Below are 16,301 nucleotides of genomic sequence, written 5' to 3' on the forward strand. Positions count from 1 at the left end.
CTGCAGTCAAAACGTTTCTGACGCATACTGAAAGAGCATTTGTTGGTGTTCCTGTGAACGAGGTGTCGTGATCAACAAGTCTGCATCTGTGCTGGTGTCGAGACACCTGATCACGTGAACTACCTGAAGTTGTTATTAGTTAATTTTTAACAGGATAACGGGTTCTCTGCTGTTGCATAAAAGGCGCGTCAGGGTGGGGTTACTCGGGTGTATAAACGGAGGAGGTGCGAAGATCTTTTTTTGGGAAATTGAAATCAGCGATTACATGGGGACATTTAGGAGTTAGAAATATGGTGGGGGCTTTCTCTGTGGTTTTAGTGGGGAGATGAATGGGCTTTTTGGGTTTTCAAGGTTCTGACAACTTGGTCTCACTCACATCTCCCCGTCACTAAATGTACCTGAATACACCCCCACCCCCTTCTCCACGGGCATATAACAACAATGACCGTGTTAAAAGCCCCGCCTCTATCTATTAACTCCCCGTTCTCTAATAAGCCCTTTCGTTTGGATAAGAAACTACTACAGAACGTGGGTGCTTCAACAGTTAAAACAAGAAATTTTATTTTCGCCGACGTGAATCGAGTTTCAGTAATCCCTCGATTGTCGAAAAAGTCCTCGGCGATAGAGAGGTCAAAAAGGTCATTTGGAACTGGCAGGTCGACAAGTGAGTTTGCAATCTATTCGATGATTTCGATTACCATCCCTGAATCGCTTCTATGCACTATGCTTCACACCTTTTGAAGTTAACGATCATAACCCATGTTTAGATGATTTGACCCCAATAGGTAGCTGCTAAAAGTTGCAATTATTCACTTAGTGATACAAACATAAAACGTTCCAGGAATATTTGTGTATTTGGTTACTTTTAAATTCCACCCGATGTGCCATCTGAAATGCACGCAAAGTTCATTTTTTTAACAATCTTTTTAACATTTGACTGTTATTTTTTCAAGATGTCCGCCACTGAGTTCACCACATTGTTCCCTTCCCCCTCGTATCTCCAAGAATTTTCAAGTTTTCACAATCTAATTTGGCAGTCACGTAGGTGGTTTGCATTGCCGCCATGTTGGTGTACAAAAAAAAAAGAAAATTTGTTCACATAGTTTGCATAAAAATGGAAGTTCACCCCCAGAATTGGTGTGCTTCCTGTACACCAACATGGCCGTCATGACGTCACATGCCAACCATTGATAGTGCATCCAAACGTGTTTCTGTTTAGGTCTGTACCACGACTAGATAACGTGAAATGGCGTGAAAATTACGTCATCGGTTTTGAACGGCGGCCATCTTGATTATATTGCCTGTAATATAACTTTGCTCTAAATGTTTCTTACCCGTGTAAGCATCCCGACCCTTTATCTGCCCGATTGTGTCACCCCCCCCCCCCCCACCCCTCACCATAAGACGCTCCCGTATAAATGGCCCTTTGATTTCGCAAAAGCTATCATATATATCACGTGCGTATGTAATTTTTGCATTTTCCACTGCTAAATCCTTTTAACTCTGATCTACGTTGTGTTGGCTTGGCTTCGTCGTCTTCAGTTAAGCTAATGGAGGCCATCGTGCTAAAATGTCCGTCATATTTAAAAAATAATCTTAAAATTTACACTTTCCAATTTTTGATGGCAAATTGGGTGGAATGTAAAAGTAAGCAAATATGAATATCCCTACGAAGTTTCTTACTTGTATCACCAAGTAAACAATTTTCGTGCAAAATTGCTATTAGCCGCAAAGCTGCAAGGCATTAATACTGATCTTATCCTTTAATTTTTCACCTATTTTATATTATTTTATTATTATTTTTTTTTGTTATTTTTCTTGAAAGAGATCATCAGTTGCCATTATTATGGAAATACCTCAAACAAAGATACAACTCTTAAGAGATTTGACATGCGAAAATTTACGCCGATAGCAAAGTTGGATCGATTTGACCTGTTTATGGCAGCCGTGAATGAGTGGAAACTTAACACACAAGGCACAGTTTGAAATTCACCAAGGAAATGCAGGTTTCTCAATTGGCTGTGGTGCTTGGTAATTTAGTATTGTTTTGCTATATTTGTTGGCTGTATAATGGGCAATTTGTAGCCAGTGGAAATGTCCTGACAGATGAGAACGTGAGTTCAAAACCAGCGCGCCACAAACGAAGGTATTGTACCTTGTTTAAAAAGTTTATACGTTATGCTGTGACTCAGGGTCTGTCGAGTTTTACACTCATACAAGCAAGGCATAAATGTAATCTCCTTGTAGATGTTTTATGTTTAACTAAGGCTACTCTCCTTGTTTTGGGATGATCATCAAAGTCAAGGTTAATTTGTGGAAAACTTACTGAAACTTTACTTGAATGCCACTCCTACCAATTTATATTAATTCCTGAAAAGTTCCCCGTCTTTGTACAAGTTGAACGAGTTAGAATAATCGCGAATTACGTCAATAACATGAATTTGAGTTAATTTATATTTCCATGCAAATGATGGTTTCGTTGTCTTTGTCGCCGTCCCTTCTATTCGCCTCCAGTCCTGCTCCTTTTGCTCGCAATGGGTCATGGGCAGGTCAAAGTTTTTGCCTAGCTCGCAATGGGTTGTGGGCCATCCGAAGTTTTAAACTCCACTTGCGTGTGATTAAGGCCCATGACTCCATGAAATCTCTGTTGCATCCCAATGCACAGTATACTGAATTTATAGGGGCTGGGAATGAGTCTGGAATCGAAGTCGATAGGATCATGACATCATCTGCGTCATTTCTTTCTAAGCAATGCGACTGCCTCATTTAGCGTTAATACATGAAAGTATTAATCTGTCTTCAGTAATTTCTCGTCAGCCAAAGCAAAAATTGTAAGCAACTACTACGGGGACAACAGGATAATACCTAGGTAGTAATATCATAATTTCATTGTGTTCAACACTAAATATATTTTCTTTTAGTTTAATTAATTTTCATTTGAAGTGCCCTTTCCATGCGCATGTTGTCCATTGTTTTTGTTTCGTTTCGTTTTGTTTTTCTTTTCATTCGAACTGCATGAGCTTATCTCAGTATTATCTCAATATTAAGTTTTCATACAATTTTCTGGAACAAGAGAACTTGGTAAGTGAATGGGGAGGAAAGGGACGAGGAAAGAAGTCCTCTTTAAAACCTTTACGTTTGGCTATCAAAATTTGTAATAACTTCATAGGAATTGAGCTGCTTTTAAGTACATTACAAGTACCTCAGAAGAACCACAAAGGCTTATTACTGAATCTGCGACTGCTTTTAAGCCCAAACATTTGGCAGAAGCACTGAAAATGCTTGGTCGATCCTCCCCTCCCTTTCCCTAAAATTGTAGCACCACGTCTTGAAGACAACGGCCACGCGGTCACTGGAGCTCGGTAAATGATTTGCGATTTCTCGGAGGCAATTAACGTAATATCCTTAATATTAACTAAAATGAAAGTTTTAATCACTCGCCTACGCTTAAAAAAGAACAATAATATTTTCTAGCATAAAGTTAATTTCTCAATCGAATCAGAAATCCCGAATGATCCTGATTATATATCAGAGGCAACTGTTAATTTAAAAAACACCTAGAGAAACCTTGGTCTTGAAAAACTGCCGTTCATTTTTTCACGCGCGAATATGCAAATTAGTGAATATTTGAATACTAGTCTCGTTAACTAAGCAATTACCTACGATTACCTATTTCATTTCAGCGCGTAAATTTGCTCTTTCCTGTCAAAAATCGAGATAAACGGAAAGTGGTAATTATCCTAAAAACATTGTAAAAGAAAATAAGTTGAGGTCAGATTTAAAAAGAAACTCAATTCCTTCAATCCTTTCGCTCAAAATTCACGTGTAGAGAAGGGCAAAAAATTTTAACGCGGGATTAATAATTGAGTTCAAGGTGGCTCAAAAATAAATCTCGTTGTCGGCTGATTAGATTTAACCTACAAGTAATCTCGTATGGTTTGTTTAGCGCACAAATGTTTAGACAATGTTTCTTTATTGTTGGTAATATCCGGCAAAAGAAATGATTGCTCTTTTTAATTCGAGTGCGTATGGATCGTATAGTGTAGAATGTTTTCTTCTCCCTTTAGAATTGGCCGCCGCTTTTGACATTTGTAAGATTTGCACCAGCCATCGTTAAAAGAAGAAGCTAGAGGCATAACTGAGTACACAAGGAGAATTTTTCTGCGGATTTATTGCTTTTGAAGTTTAATTTTAATCATTTCTTTGGCACTTGAAATCGTCTGTTACTAATGAATTTATCTACGGTTTCACCTGCCCTTTTCATTTTTCTTTTATCATTTCGCTTTGTTTCTGTTAGGTAACTCACTTCATAAAATCCTCAATTTGTATGGGAAATTACACAGCAGAAAACTATTGCTATTGTCTTTACTAAAGCTTAGTTTTCCTTTTAAATTTCAGAACATCGGACTCGCAAGCTAGCCCTGTACCTGAAAAAGGGCAAAATGTGTGCGCTTTTCCAAAAGTTAAAACTCAACTTGTCCTACGAAGAAACGCCACGGTTGTGAGGAAACTCAAAATTGTGGACTGTGGAATTCCATCTTTTCCAAACCTAGATTGCAAAGAAGAAATGTAAGTGGAAACAAAATAATTAAATCTTTTGTATTAGTCTGTGTTAGCATCCTGATCCGCGGTCTTTTAATATCAAATCAGTTCTTTGTTGTTCTCCATATGATTGTATAATTTCCGCTGCGATTTAAGGTTATGTACCTCTTCAGAAATGTTTTTTTCAGCACGCCATTCCTTATAATAGTAAGTTTTTCCTTCGATCATTTTCTCTTTGATTTTACATGTAAGTGTAAGGAAAAAAGGGAGTCTGAGTTTAAGTCCCCGTTGCACACTGAATAAATTTTCTCAGTACGTAGGTCTCAGTACCACTGATAGTTTTTTGAATCGAAAATGTGTCGCATTCATCTTTGTATACATAGTTATAAATTCTAAAAGAATTGTTTAGTGTGTTAATAATTTTTCATACGAGAGAATGACCAATACTGAATTATCAAAGTTTTAGGAAATAATTTTAGCGTATGCATGAAAAAAAAAATCGTAAGGAGCAGTTTCAGCAATTTATGTATTTTTCTATTGGTCGTACTGCGTAATTTTTAGCAACCCAGTTTCAATTCTAATTACTCATTAAAGCCATGTGCAAGGGCTATAAAACAGAAATTCTGGTTTTTAAAAAAAAGTACCAGAGAAACGATTGTAATTATACAGCGCATAAATCAACACAGGCGCGGTTTGCTTCAACCTTGTTTCCAGGGTCTCTCTTCCTCCCTTAAGAGAAGAGACTCTGGGAACGAGCCCCGTCATGTCTTTTGTTGTAAAGGTGCATAAGGAAGACGTCATCGAAAGCTCAAACAAACCAAAATAACTTCGAGACTGGCACTACGGCAGGAGGGCAAATTTGACTGAACGATACATGGTAGTGACATTCATATCAAATAACAGGCAGGCTTTTATACTAAAAAGACAGTAAAACCACTTATTGTAATCTTGCGCGAATCTTTTGCCTGTCCCGTGATTTACTACTTTAATTAGCTTATTCATGGAGCGATATGACAAGCTTACGACGGTGATATTTCTAGAATTAGCTGAGCATTTAAGAGCTGAAGAAATATACCCCACTAACGTTATTGTTCCCACAGAAACGAGACAAAGATTTACTGGTATCCAGTGCGCAAGCTTGTTCATTATAACATCTACGATTGTTGTCCGGGTTGGATTGGATACCAGCCTCAGGTTGGATGCAATGAACGTAAGTTCATACTCTGTAATTCTTTAAAATGTCATAGTTAATAATTATTCCACGAGTGCTCGTTGGATATGAGATGATAGATAGCCAACGAGACGCGTAGCGCCGAATTGGCTATAATCATCTCATATCCAACAAGCGCGAGTGGAATAATTGTTTATTTAAAACAATGAAGAAATATTTCTAGACCTCGTTGATTTCGTTGAGCAAAAACAACCAGAAGACAATTAAACGGTCGCTATTTTTTTGGGCATGGTATACATATACCATGGCCGCTAAGCCAATCAAGCTCCTTTTATCACTTATCGGCCTTTTTGAGCACTGAAGTTTTCCAATTACTTTTAGGTGCTCCATGCGTTGTGGCCATTCCACAAAAAGCCCCAGTTCATTGCCACAAAAGTAGAGGACAAGACCTGGAAAAAAAGCGAACAATCTACAAACTGGGCCACATAAAGGATCTTCCCTTCTCTGTAATTGACATAAACGCGTATGTTTTAATTAACCTGACCTTGGCGGATCCTTTCACCGAGACGTGGATGAAGCTGTATGGATACATGCTGAAGAAAAACGCTGCCCTCATTCGGAACTTTCCCAAGATGAACAAGAAGGAGTTCTCGAAGATCTCGGACTACGAACAAGTCTATCACTTCTTTCTCAAGCAGCAACAGGATAATGAAATGGTAATCAAGATATTTTTCCTTACTGTAATTTTCCATTGCATTTTTCCTTTTGATGTATTATTTCTCGATTAAAAGCGCCTCCCCATGGTAGCAGATCACGTGTCTCCAAATATTACGGCGAAGGCTCGGTATTGGTTAATGTTAATGTCACGTGATCGGTTTTGGATTTACCATCTTTTAATTGCTTCCGTCACCACCTTCTTTGCAATGTTAAGCTGAGTTTGAACAGTGTTGTCATAAATGTAAGCTGGTAAGGGGAACGCTATAGACTTTCAAGTTTTTTTGGCGTAAATGATGAGGTTGTTGTTGTTGTTGTTGTTTTTTTTGGAGAGCACCGCTAACTAAGAAGAAACAGCTTTCATACCTGCCACTCCACGGGTTATGTATACCGATGATAGACAGCATAGCCATTTCTTTTAATGAACTACTTAGAAAGTACCAATGCATTCTGTTTACTTTAGGTTCGTCCATTTTTCCGATTTCCCTCCCAAGAGGAACCTTTCAAAAGCGTGGTGAACAATGTCACGTGGCGTGATGACGGCGTATTTACTGAGCAGCGGTTGGCTGGCCTCAATCCCATGTCACTAATGAAAGTTACAATTGGTCAAAGTGAGTGTAATCCATAACTAACATCACGTTCTTATAAACGATCGCTGTTTATCAAATTGCGGCAATATTTGAGGGATAATAAACAATATAACATTCATTTGGATTAAAAAATAATTAGCAATTATCCAGCGAAATCGGGCGGAATATCGCCTGATAACTGATTGCGGCCGAGTTGGCTAAAATCTGGGGATATTCCGCAAGATTGAGCAGGATAATTACTCAACACATTTTTTTTTCAATTTTTATCAGCTTTATTGGACACATCAAAATAAATACAAAAGAACAAATTAGAAATACAAGAAACAAAATGAGTGATCCAAGGGTATTGCTCAAAACGGGACAAGGAGACCCATCCGAGCCGCAACCCCTTAAACATCATTAAAACATATAAGAAACATTAGAAAATCATAAGCTTAAGCACGGTGGCAAGGGCAGTCTCTTGCAAAAGACCACGTACAAGGCATGTCAATATCATAGGTGGAGTCCAACAAAGTGGCATAGGTGACAGAAAACGTCTAAAAATTTCTAGGCTGGCATTGATAACAAAGCACAGACTTTATTTCAGAAAAGCTGGAAATGATCTACCGAGGTCGTTTCTTGTTTAAAACACTCTGCAGTACATCACAGTATATCCGTTGTGTATATACGAATGACGAATATTGATCAGAGTGTACCATGATCATATTTGGGCAGTGTTAGAATGTGTCGAAAAATAAACAAGGATATTTGTCCTTGGACCTACCTTACAGTTGACCCTGTCGGAGCTTTGCACTCGGGAAACTGTGAACTTCGAACTTCTTTGTCAATGACTGCCGACAAATGCATGTCCGTAGGACTGTGGCGCCAAGTATAGGTTATTAATTATATAATCAATGATTATTGAGTCAATCAGATTGGCGCGTGCGCAATATACCCGGGTGAATATCTGTATTAATAACACAAATTAAAATAAACCTTGCTGTACTTCTTTTTAGGTTCTGTTGGTGTCAAATGGTCTGATCTCAAACCACGCTTGAACCCGAATTACGACTGGGACTCCGCTGTACGAAAGACCCTGGGGAAGAACATCAAACTGGAAGACGCCATTAAAACAGGCTCCATATTTGTCGTGCAGTACCCTGCCTTCGATAACCTCGTTACCGTTCCCGACATCGGTGAGCCCAGGCCTACTCGAAAAATGTGGCCCTCACTGTCTCCCATAGCATTGTTTGCCTCGCGCCCTGGACACAATGGTCTCCCTGCGCAGCTAAGACCAGTTGCGATTCAGCTTGATCATAAGCAAGGTAAGAACATTTTGAACCCTAGAATTCTTCCTCTTTGCGTATAACTAGTGCGCGTCATGCATGGGCAGTTAAGCTATTAGAAGGATATGGGGTCGGGAACGAGGTAAGTGTGGCTATGTAGTTTTCACGGTACTGGCACAAAACGTGCGTGGCACAAACTGGCGCTCATATTATTAACCAAGGCTATTTCATTTTAGCAAAAACAAATGTAGCATTTGTGGGAACCAGTTTCAGATCGAGGTTCCTGCAGTGAGAGTTTCGACTGTGCTGCACTTTGTTTTATTCCATTTCTATCACACCACAGATTCCGCAGTTTACTCTCCTGAGGATGGTGACCTGTGGCTTCTGGCAAAGGATAGCTTCCAGGTTACGGACTATGCTTATGTAGAAATGGTGGAACATCTACTAAAGACCCATCTTATGATGGAGCCATTTTGTGTTTGCATTTTGAGGTACCTGTCAAAACTGCACCCGCTTCACCAGCTGATGAAATACCACTGCAGGTACGAAATGAGAAAGTCAGATTCGTTTCACTTTGTGTTCCTGGTCTCCTTAGCTTGTTGTTCAAAGTTTAAGTAGAACCCTCAGAAAACTCGGGTGCTCGCGGGACACCTGCCTTAGGTACCCTCCGTTAAGTCTGCCATTGCTCACATCAATTTAGGGTGCGTTCGATTGACCCTATTCCGGAATAAGAAAACACACAATGATGACAAGAAATCCATCATGAGAGGTTTTTGGCGTTACTGGAATACAAAATCGCTCTTAAATTATCATGTGTCAGCAAAAGTGTGCAGAAACATCTTCTTAAATTTACTTAAAAAGAGAAATCTAACAGCTATTTCACTTATTCTTATTTCGGAATGCGGTCAATTGAACGCAACCTTAGTTTGTTTGTTGTTGTTGTTTTTTTTTGTTTTGTTTTGTTTTTTACAAATACTTTCGTTAAACAGACCAATGACTTGTCCAGCTCTTAGGCCGTTGTACAAAACGCATCAAGTAGGAGTCGATCAAAGTTTACAATAATTTTAAAATTTCAAACTCTTGTGCTTACTAGACCACTTATCTCATGTGCTCTTCCACTCTAGTCAAAGATTTTAAAAGTTATAAATTTTGATAAGGATCCATTTAAATTCAAAGTCTGGATTTTGTTACTAGTCTGACCACAAATTGTCAAGCGAACCCTTTCATCGTGATAGGTTGAGCACTCGTCCATCCAGTCTTTCGTCGTTTTATCTCGGAGTAGCCTGCGAGTACCAGCCCAAGCGTTGTGGGGGTGAGACAAGAGCTGGAAAAAGCCTCTGTTATCGCAGGCTAGTTCCGTGTATTAGTTCAGCGTCAGAAATAATGTCCAGCCTGGATAATATATTGCTCCAAGTCCATATTCGACTTTGATACAAAATAGCTAGTCTCCTGTGAAGCAGTTCTTCACCTCGCCAATGACGAACTTCTTTTCCACCAACATTTGCGTATGGGACATGGCCGGGAGTCAAGCTGACTGTGAATCGAACATTTATAAATTTCGCTTTATAAAGAACTTAGACCTTTTACGCAGTCTTCGGGGGGAAATAAGGAAATCCAATCTAGGAAATTGTTAAAATGTTTTTCCAAATGTGTTTAATTTGAGCCTTTACAAGTCGGTGACATTTATCGAACCGTATTTTCTGATTTTACACAGAGGTTTACTACCAACAAACAAAGTTGGTATTCCTAAACTTGTGGACGATAAAGCGTACATGCATCAGTTGTTTTCTATTGGTAACGCTGGAGCCGCGACATTGTTGGTCCGCGCTTATCAGACCTTCTCGTGGGCGGACACTGACTTCAGAGCTAAAAATAAGGTATGATAATAGTGATAGTCAAAGTTAGGGAGTGCGTTCAATGATATCGATACTAGGCTCTCTCTCCTTTGCCAAGTTGATGATGATGTCATCCACCCCTGCAAAATGTGCGGGGGATGCCAGATACGAGTCCCAAGATCCATTCATTCAATCAACGTTGTCCATACAGTGCCTTCTTCTACGTCGAACGCAATATCAACGAGAATAACACAGAACTCGAAACGCTATCATTTGTGCTACACTAGACAATTTAATTTTTCTTGCAACTTAACTCCCAATTTCGTTGCGCCGTTGTGACAAAAGTTGCTCGGATCGTCGTCTCGCAACGTTTTTGTTGCAGTCGCCGTTGCACGAAGTAGAACCGACTTCTACTTTTCGCAACGATAGCGGCCACAAAAAAATATTGCCAGACATGTTAATTTCAGGGTATGTTGCACTAGACAGCGATTTGTGCAACTTGTGTCGCCACTAAACTGCCAGACAGGTTGAAGGAAAAATGGTCTAGTGTAACAGCGCCTTAATCAGTTTCTGCCCCCGATGCAAGGCGTATGGTGTTTTAAAAGTTCACTGATGGGTAGGCAGTGGGTGAACTTCTTCAAGATTCTAGGTATACAGTTTTGAATTCATTCATGCCTTCCTTGAGCGCACGTCTTATAAGCTTTTGTAGTCCGTAACTTGAAGACGATTTTTTTTCCGGTAAAAGCTTTGGACAGCTGCCCCTAATCGCCACAGCCAAGCCTCATGTTGTTTCCAAATCATAACACTTTGCACCAAATTTCCTCTTTTCCCACAAGTGTATGTATGGACTCCTGAAATTCCGAAAATGTTTTCTTGTGAGGGGGCGCTACTATTCCATCTCTTGGAGGGGGGGGGGGGGGGGGGGAGGTCACTTGGTCTCACTTCATGGGAATTACAACATACAGATGAGAAACTATCAGACTATGCAATGCTCTCTCTAAATCAGGATATTTAATTAAAACATTTTATTAGTAAGACATATCTCTAGTAAACATGCATTGCATGGTTATCTCACCTGTTTTCCTACTTGCTTTCCCAGGCTCGTGGAATCAACGACCGTTCCAAATTGCCATACTTTCCGTACAGAGATGACGGAGAAGTGATTTACCAAGCAATCGAAGATCTCGTTAAAGACTACGTGAACTTGTGAGTATAATTTCTGAATTTTTCTTCACTGGCACGGGATGGAACAATTCGTGTTGTTGATTTTTGTTTTTGTTTTTGATTTGCTACACTATAAACTGTTCCTGTCACTTTCTTAACCAATTAATTAGGCAAGTAAAACCTGAAAAACCAAACCCAGTCGTCAGCTTCCTAGCTTGACGCCTTCTTTCTCTCTATATACGGCTTTCTCTCAGGTCTGCACGGTATGTTTGTTTCGGTGAAGTATTTGGAAATTTTCTTCTCCCCTCCATCCCCTTCCTTTTTCTTTCAGCCTAATACCCACCCCCTTGGTCGCACTTTCTACTCTCCCCAATCGTCCTCTGCTTTTAAAATCCAAGATGGCGGCTATACCGCTCGCCCAAAATAATACGCCTGCATTGCAGGATAGGAGGAACTAGTCTGCTTTTTTCGCTCGGACCACGTGACCCAAAACTGATTGACCGCGGCGAAAGATAGAGGCCGAGGAACTATTCAAATTCACATGCATTTACATTCGAGTTCTCATTACCATCAATACTGAAATCAATGAAAAGAAAAAAAAAACTAGTACTCGGGTGGTTTTCTGACAAAATAAAGAAATATCTATAGGTACAGATGGCTAGGATAGAAATGGATTGTAACTTGAAAATATTAGACAATGTTTTCAAATTGTTCTCTCTGTGAGAAAATCGCTTGTCGCATTTTGTATCTGAGAAAAGAGACGCAGATCGATTATATTAAAGTACCGTTTTGCTTCCATAATGCCATAATGAAATATTGCAGAGAAGTTTTAAAAGTTGTTTGATTTTCATTTCAGTTACTACACCGCTGACCAGAATGTACTGGAGGATTTTGAAATTCAAGGCTTAGCAAACGAGATGTCACCCGGGGGACTGGGCATCCATGGCGGCAAAGGAGAGGTACCAGTTTCTACCGACTGCCAAAAATAATCATTTCTTTACTTTAACTTGTGCCGGTTGCTGACATCTTATTATCCGTACAAATTAACCTAAGAATATCTTGTACGGCATGTCCTAACTGGTCAATTATATATAGCAAACGCACTGTAAGACTTATGCTATTGGTTCACTAAAATCGATCATCATTTGGCCAACACGCGTCTGTGACACTGGTTGCTCCATGAATTCACAGCGCCATGCCCTGCACTGCTATGGTTGTGTGTTTTCCAGCGCTTGGGATCGACCGATTTAACGTTTGAACGCTTTTCTTTAAATTCTTCCTATTTCTGAATAAAAGGAAGGAGAACGAATCTCCACTCGAAGCTTAAAAAATATGATATTGACGCCCCTACCGCTGAATCGAATATTTCTTATGGTATAGGCCACATATGCATAAGTTAGTAGTTTAAGCCTGCAGTTTAGTCTTGCGCGCAGCGTCTTATAAGAGTAGCAAAGCTGCGAGTTTTCCGAACCGGCAGAACAGGAAGTCGGGTTCAAAAAAAAAAAATAAAGCGAAAATCAAATAAGAAAAAGCACGTGAACATAGCAATGGAGCACCCTACTCCTTTCTTGGGTAACTAAATTGTGATAATCGCTCTTTTGTTGATAATAATAGAGACGGCTGGAGAAGTAAAACACATCTTTGTCAACTTCTTTCGAGTTTAAAAATTCGCCCTGTAAAATTCAGACCAGGCCTGCGAACGGTGGGGAGAACTTTGAAAGTCGGTCGCATGCCTTTTATTTTATTTCATTTTTTCTTTTCTTCAGCTCCGTGGTTTTCCTCCAGAAGTCAAAACCAAAGCAGAGTTAGTGGACATTTTTACTCGTCTCATCTGGACTGCAACAGCACAACATACAGCTGTGAATTATCCAATCACAGCTTACGGGGCATTCACGCCGAACATGCCCACAAAACTGTACGATGACGACCGAGTGGCACCCGAAGTTTTCAACCCTTACCGATTGCCAAATGGGGTTTTAGCCGCTGTAAGTAGGTGGCTTTTATATTTCACATATAAGGAATCTTAGTTGTTGTTTTAACAATGTCTGAAAATTTTGAAAATCGATCAAGTTCAAGTGATATTGCTTTTGATCGGCATAAACTGACACCACGTTTGTTCTGGCTCGAGCACCGGCCGAATTACACTAGCTTCCAAACGCAGAATAAACATTGAAACACATCATTGTTATCGCTATTTCCCTTTAGGTTCAAGCTGGTGTAGCGATGAGCTTGGGTTCTCTTCGTCTTGACCGATTATTCGACTACGGAACAAAGCTCACAGACCAGGCCGGCAGCGTTATAGTCACCAAACACTACAAGCGACTTCACTCGGCCGTTAAACCCCTCCTGGATAAGAGGAATAAACAGCGTTTTCAGGAAGGGCACCTCACGTATCCGTATCTGAGTCCGGCTTGGCTTCCTAACAGTATTTGCACTTAATTTTCCCTTTTAATAATTGTAATGAGGAGTTTTGCGAATGAAAATTCAAAGGGGAAAACTAACTTAAACCATGTTGAAAAAATAATGCGCCAGTCAATTGAAATCCCGGCCCCCCGACGCCCGGGACATAGCGGGGATCTAAAGCGGCCATAGCCGGGATTTAACGCATTGGCCCCGAGGGGCGGAGAAATTAACAAAATGTACGGTATTGATGCCCTCCTATGCGGGGCTTTCAACAGTCTACTTGACCCGAGGGGCGGGGAAATTAACGGTGTTTTAACACCGAATCAATGTTAAATTCCCCCGCTATTTCCCGGGGATCGGGGGGCCGGGGTTTCAATTGACTGATGCACCTACAAAGTCTGGTTCCTTGCCAAAGCATGATTAATAACAAGAGCTTATTTTCCGTTCTACACAAATCTTGGAGTTATTCCCGGGAGTTATTTGAGCATCTGTCGAGTGTTCGAATTTGGTACACGCTGTATTTCTTCAATAATCAGCTTACTTTTGAGCTCTTTATACTTATGGGGTCTCGTAGCAATGAGATCGTCATCACCTTCGGAATTTACTAAAAACCCTCAAATCAGTTATAGCCTTTTTTAGGCATTGTTTGTATAGAGGAATGGAGGAAGATCCTACAAGGCGAAACAACTTTTCGTTTGGTTTACATGCAGAAATTTCGACCGGGTGGTTACCAAGTGGAGAAGGAAAAGAAGAAAAAATGTCAGCCTTTAGAAACTGTATGCCAGGCCGCCGCTATGTTTTTTTTTAGTCCCTAGTACTAGGTCAGGACCTGTTCCGGGCTTGTTCTAGGACCTTCCCATCTCTCAGCTGGGAAGATCCTTAAGCGCAAGAAAGATCCTAGCGCTAAAATACAACCTTTTACATGTAAACTGAATACAAAAAACATATTTTTGCGCTAGGATGATCCGCCCTCTAGGAACTTCCTAGTGTTGGGATCTCCCTCCCATCATGCAAACAGCCCCTTGGAACAGTTGAAACGTTCAAACTTTAGATTTTCTAATAATGTGCAATCTCAGATGTATTCTTTGAGTCAAGGTGTAGTTTGTTCTTCCTTTTGAACTCTCAAATTCCAAAGGATCCTCCATTGAATTATACAGATTTAAAATTATCAATAGGACATAAGATTTGTAAAGCATTTTAATTTAATTTTTTTCTCATGTCGAAGAATATAAGTAGATACACAGCAAAGGAATTTCTTCAAATATAAATTCAATGTATCGCTAATGTTGTTTGTTGTTCAATAGTTCCCCCATGAGAATGAAACGATTTTCAACCTAACTTACTTTCAAAGCCTCACACTAAAAAACGTCCATTCTGTCACATGGGACATAAAGTCAAAATGACATCAATGTGAGACAATAAACGATTATGAGTTTATTGCTAAGTTGATTGGAAAACGAAGAGTGAATCATTTTTTACATCTTGGGTGCAGGGCGAGACTACTGGGGCCCGAGTTAAAAAGGATACTAGTACTGAAAATTCTTCCACATTTTGAAAAACACCCTGCCTGCCAGATCTTACTTTCTTCAGTTAACAAAAAAGTGATGACTCTGGCTCAACAAGCCCCTCCCTGAATCTGGCACACAGTTTAAGTACTCTCACTAGGCATGTAAGGACAAAAGAGCGGACTCTGCTTACAATCTACTTGTGCGTCAATTTGTCTGAGTTCCACACACAGTCTTTTCTGCACTTGCTCTCTGACTGAGTCCTGGATGCCGTTGATCTGTGCATCCGTGAAGGTCTTATCCATGGGTCTGTAGGTTATTCTGTAGCAGTGACTCTCTCGCTGTGTCTTAGGGTGAGTGAATTTATCAATAAGCTCCATCTGATAATTACACAACTTAAACTTCATTAATTTTTTTTTTATTTTCGAGCGGTAAAAACAATATTTTACGAACGCCGGAGCGTAGCGAGTGAGGAAAATTTTGTTTTTAACACGAGAAAATAAAATTCATATCTTCAAGCCACCATGTAATTTTCTTTTTATACGTAGACAATTCTATCACTCACCATTTTTCACCGACTGTTTGCCCAAACAACCATGAAAAAGCGACGTTGAACAACACCTGATCATTCTACTTCAAGCCAAGATCTGAACTTAACTGTCAGCGAGAACGAATAACTTTTCAAACCCGAACACTGCTTAATTTGTATATATAAAATGCCAGAAAGTTGATTTTGCGTGCATTCGTGCACGCTAGGCTAATTTTTCTTTGTATTTTACCTGTCATACCTAACAATTGACGTGAACAAAATTATTTAATTGACTATTCGTCTAGAACCTTTAATTTGGCAAGGAACGCTGTAGAATGGCAAGTATTGCGGTGGATTGAAAGAAACTAATAATGGCAAAAGGCGAAAGGTGACGACAGAAGAAATGACTTACCTGTGCATTTAAAATGAAAGTATGGTGTATACGAATACATTCGTGTAATACATGCTTTTTTTTGCGCTTTTTAAAAGTGGTCCCAAGTTGGTACTCATGAGCAGAGCTTCGGCACAGGCTACCCATTGCAGTTCCGACATGGATTCACTGCCGAGTGCCTTTGCGAATTGA

At 39.9% G+C, this 16,301-nt stretch overlaps 1 protein-coding gene across 2 annotated transcripts; it reads left to right on the forward strand.

Annotated features, from left to right (window-relative positions):
* Positions 1-1,922: 1,922 nt before the first annotated feature.
* Positions 1,923-14,963, forward strand: LOC146467996 (polyunsaturated fatty acid 5-lipoxygenase-like). 2 transcript variants are annotated; one of them, XM_085124790.1, is made up of 12 exons: positions 1,923-2,146; positions 4,399-4,569; positions 5,643-5,752; positions 6,095-6,429; positions 6,891-7,038; positions 8,013-8,321; positions 8,626-8,824; positions 9,997-10,159; positions 11,217-11,323; positions 12,138-12,240; positions 13,048-13,266; positions 13,487-14,963. In XM_085124790.1, the coding sequence occupies exons 1-12, from the start codon at positions 2,001-2,003 to the stop codon at positions 13,718-13,720; spliced, it is 2,244 nt and encodes a 747-aa protein (XP_084980916.1). In that variant the 5' UTR covers positions 1,923-2,000; the 3' UTR covers positions 13,721-14,963. The 2 variants fall into 2 exon arrangements, with proteins under 2 accessions (XP_084980916.1, XP_084980917.1); XM_085124791.1 differs by lacking the exon at positions 1,923-2,146 and adding an exon at positions 4,034-4,297.
* Positions 14,964-16,301: the final 1,338 nt, after the last annotated feature.

The sequence above is a fragment of the Pavona decussata genome, unplaced genomic scaffold, assembly GCF_977016875.1.
Source record: "Pavona decussata unplaced genomic scaffold, jaPavDecu1.1 SCAFFOLD_133, whole genome shotgun sequence".
Classification (NCBI taxonomy): Eukaryota; Metazoa; Cnidaria; class Anthozoa; order Scleractinia; family Agariciidae; genus Pavona; species Pavona decussata.

What these genes read in the sequence shown, in the direction of transcription:
- LOC146467996 (XM_085124790.1), top strand. Translation starts at nt 2,001, where the DNA reads ATGCAGGTTTCTCAATTGGCTGTGGTGCTTGGTAATTTAGTATTGTTT. An exon ending in GAAAGTTACAATTGGTCAAA is followed by an intron (nt 7,039 to 8,012) that starts GTGAGTGTAATC and finishes ACTTCTTTTTAG; the next exon opens with GTTCTGTTGGTGTCAAATGG. An exon ending in GTTAAAGACTACGTGAACTT is followed by an intron (nt 11,324 to 12,137) that starts GTGAGTATAATT and finishes TTTTCATTTCAG; the next exon opens with TTACTACACCGCTGACCAGA.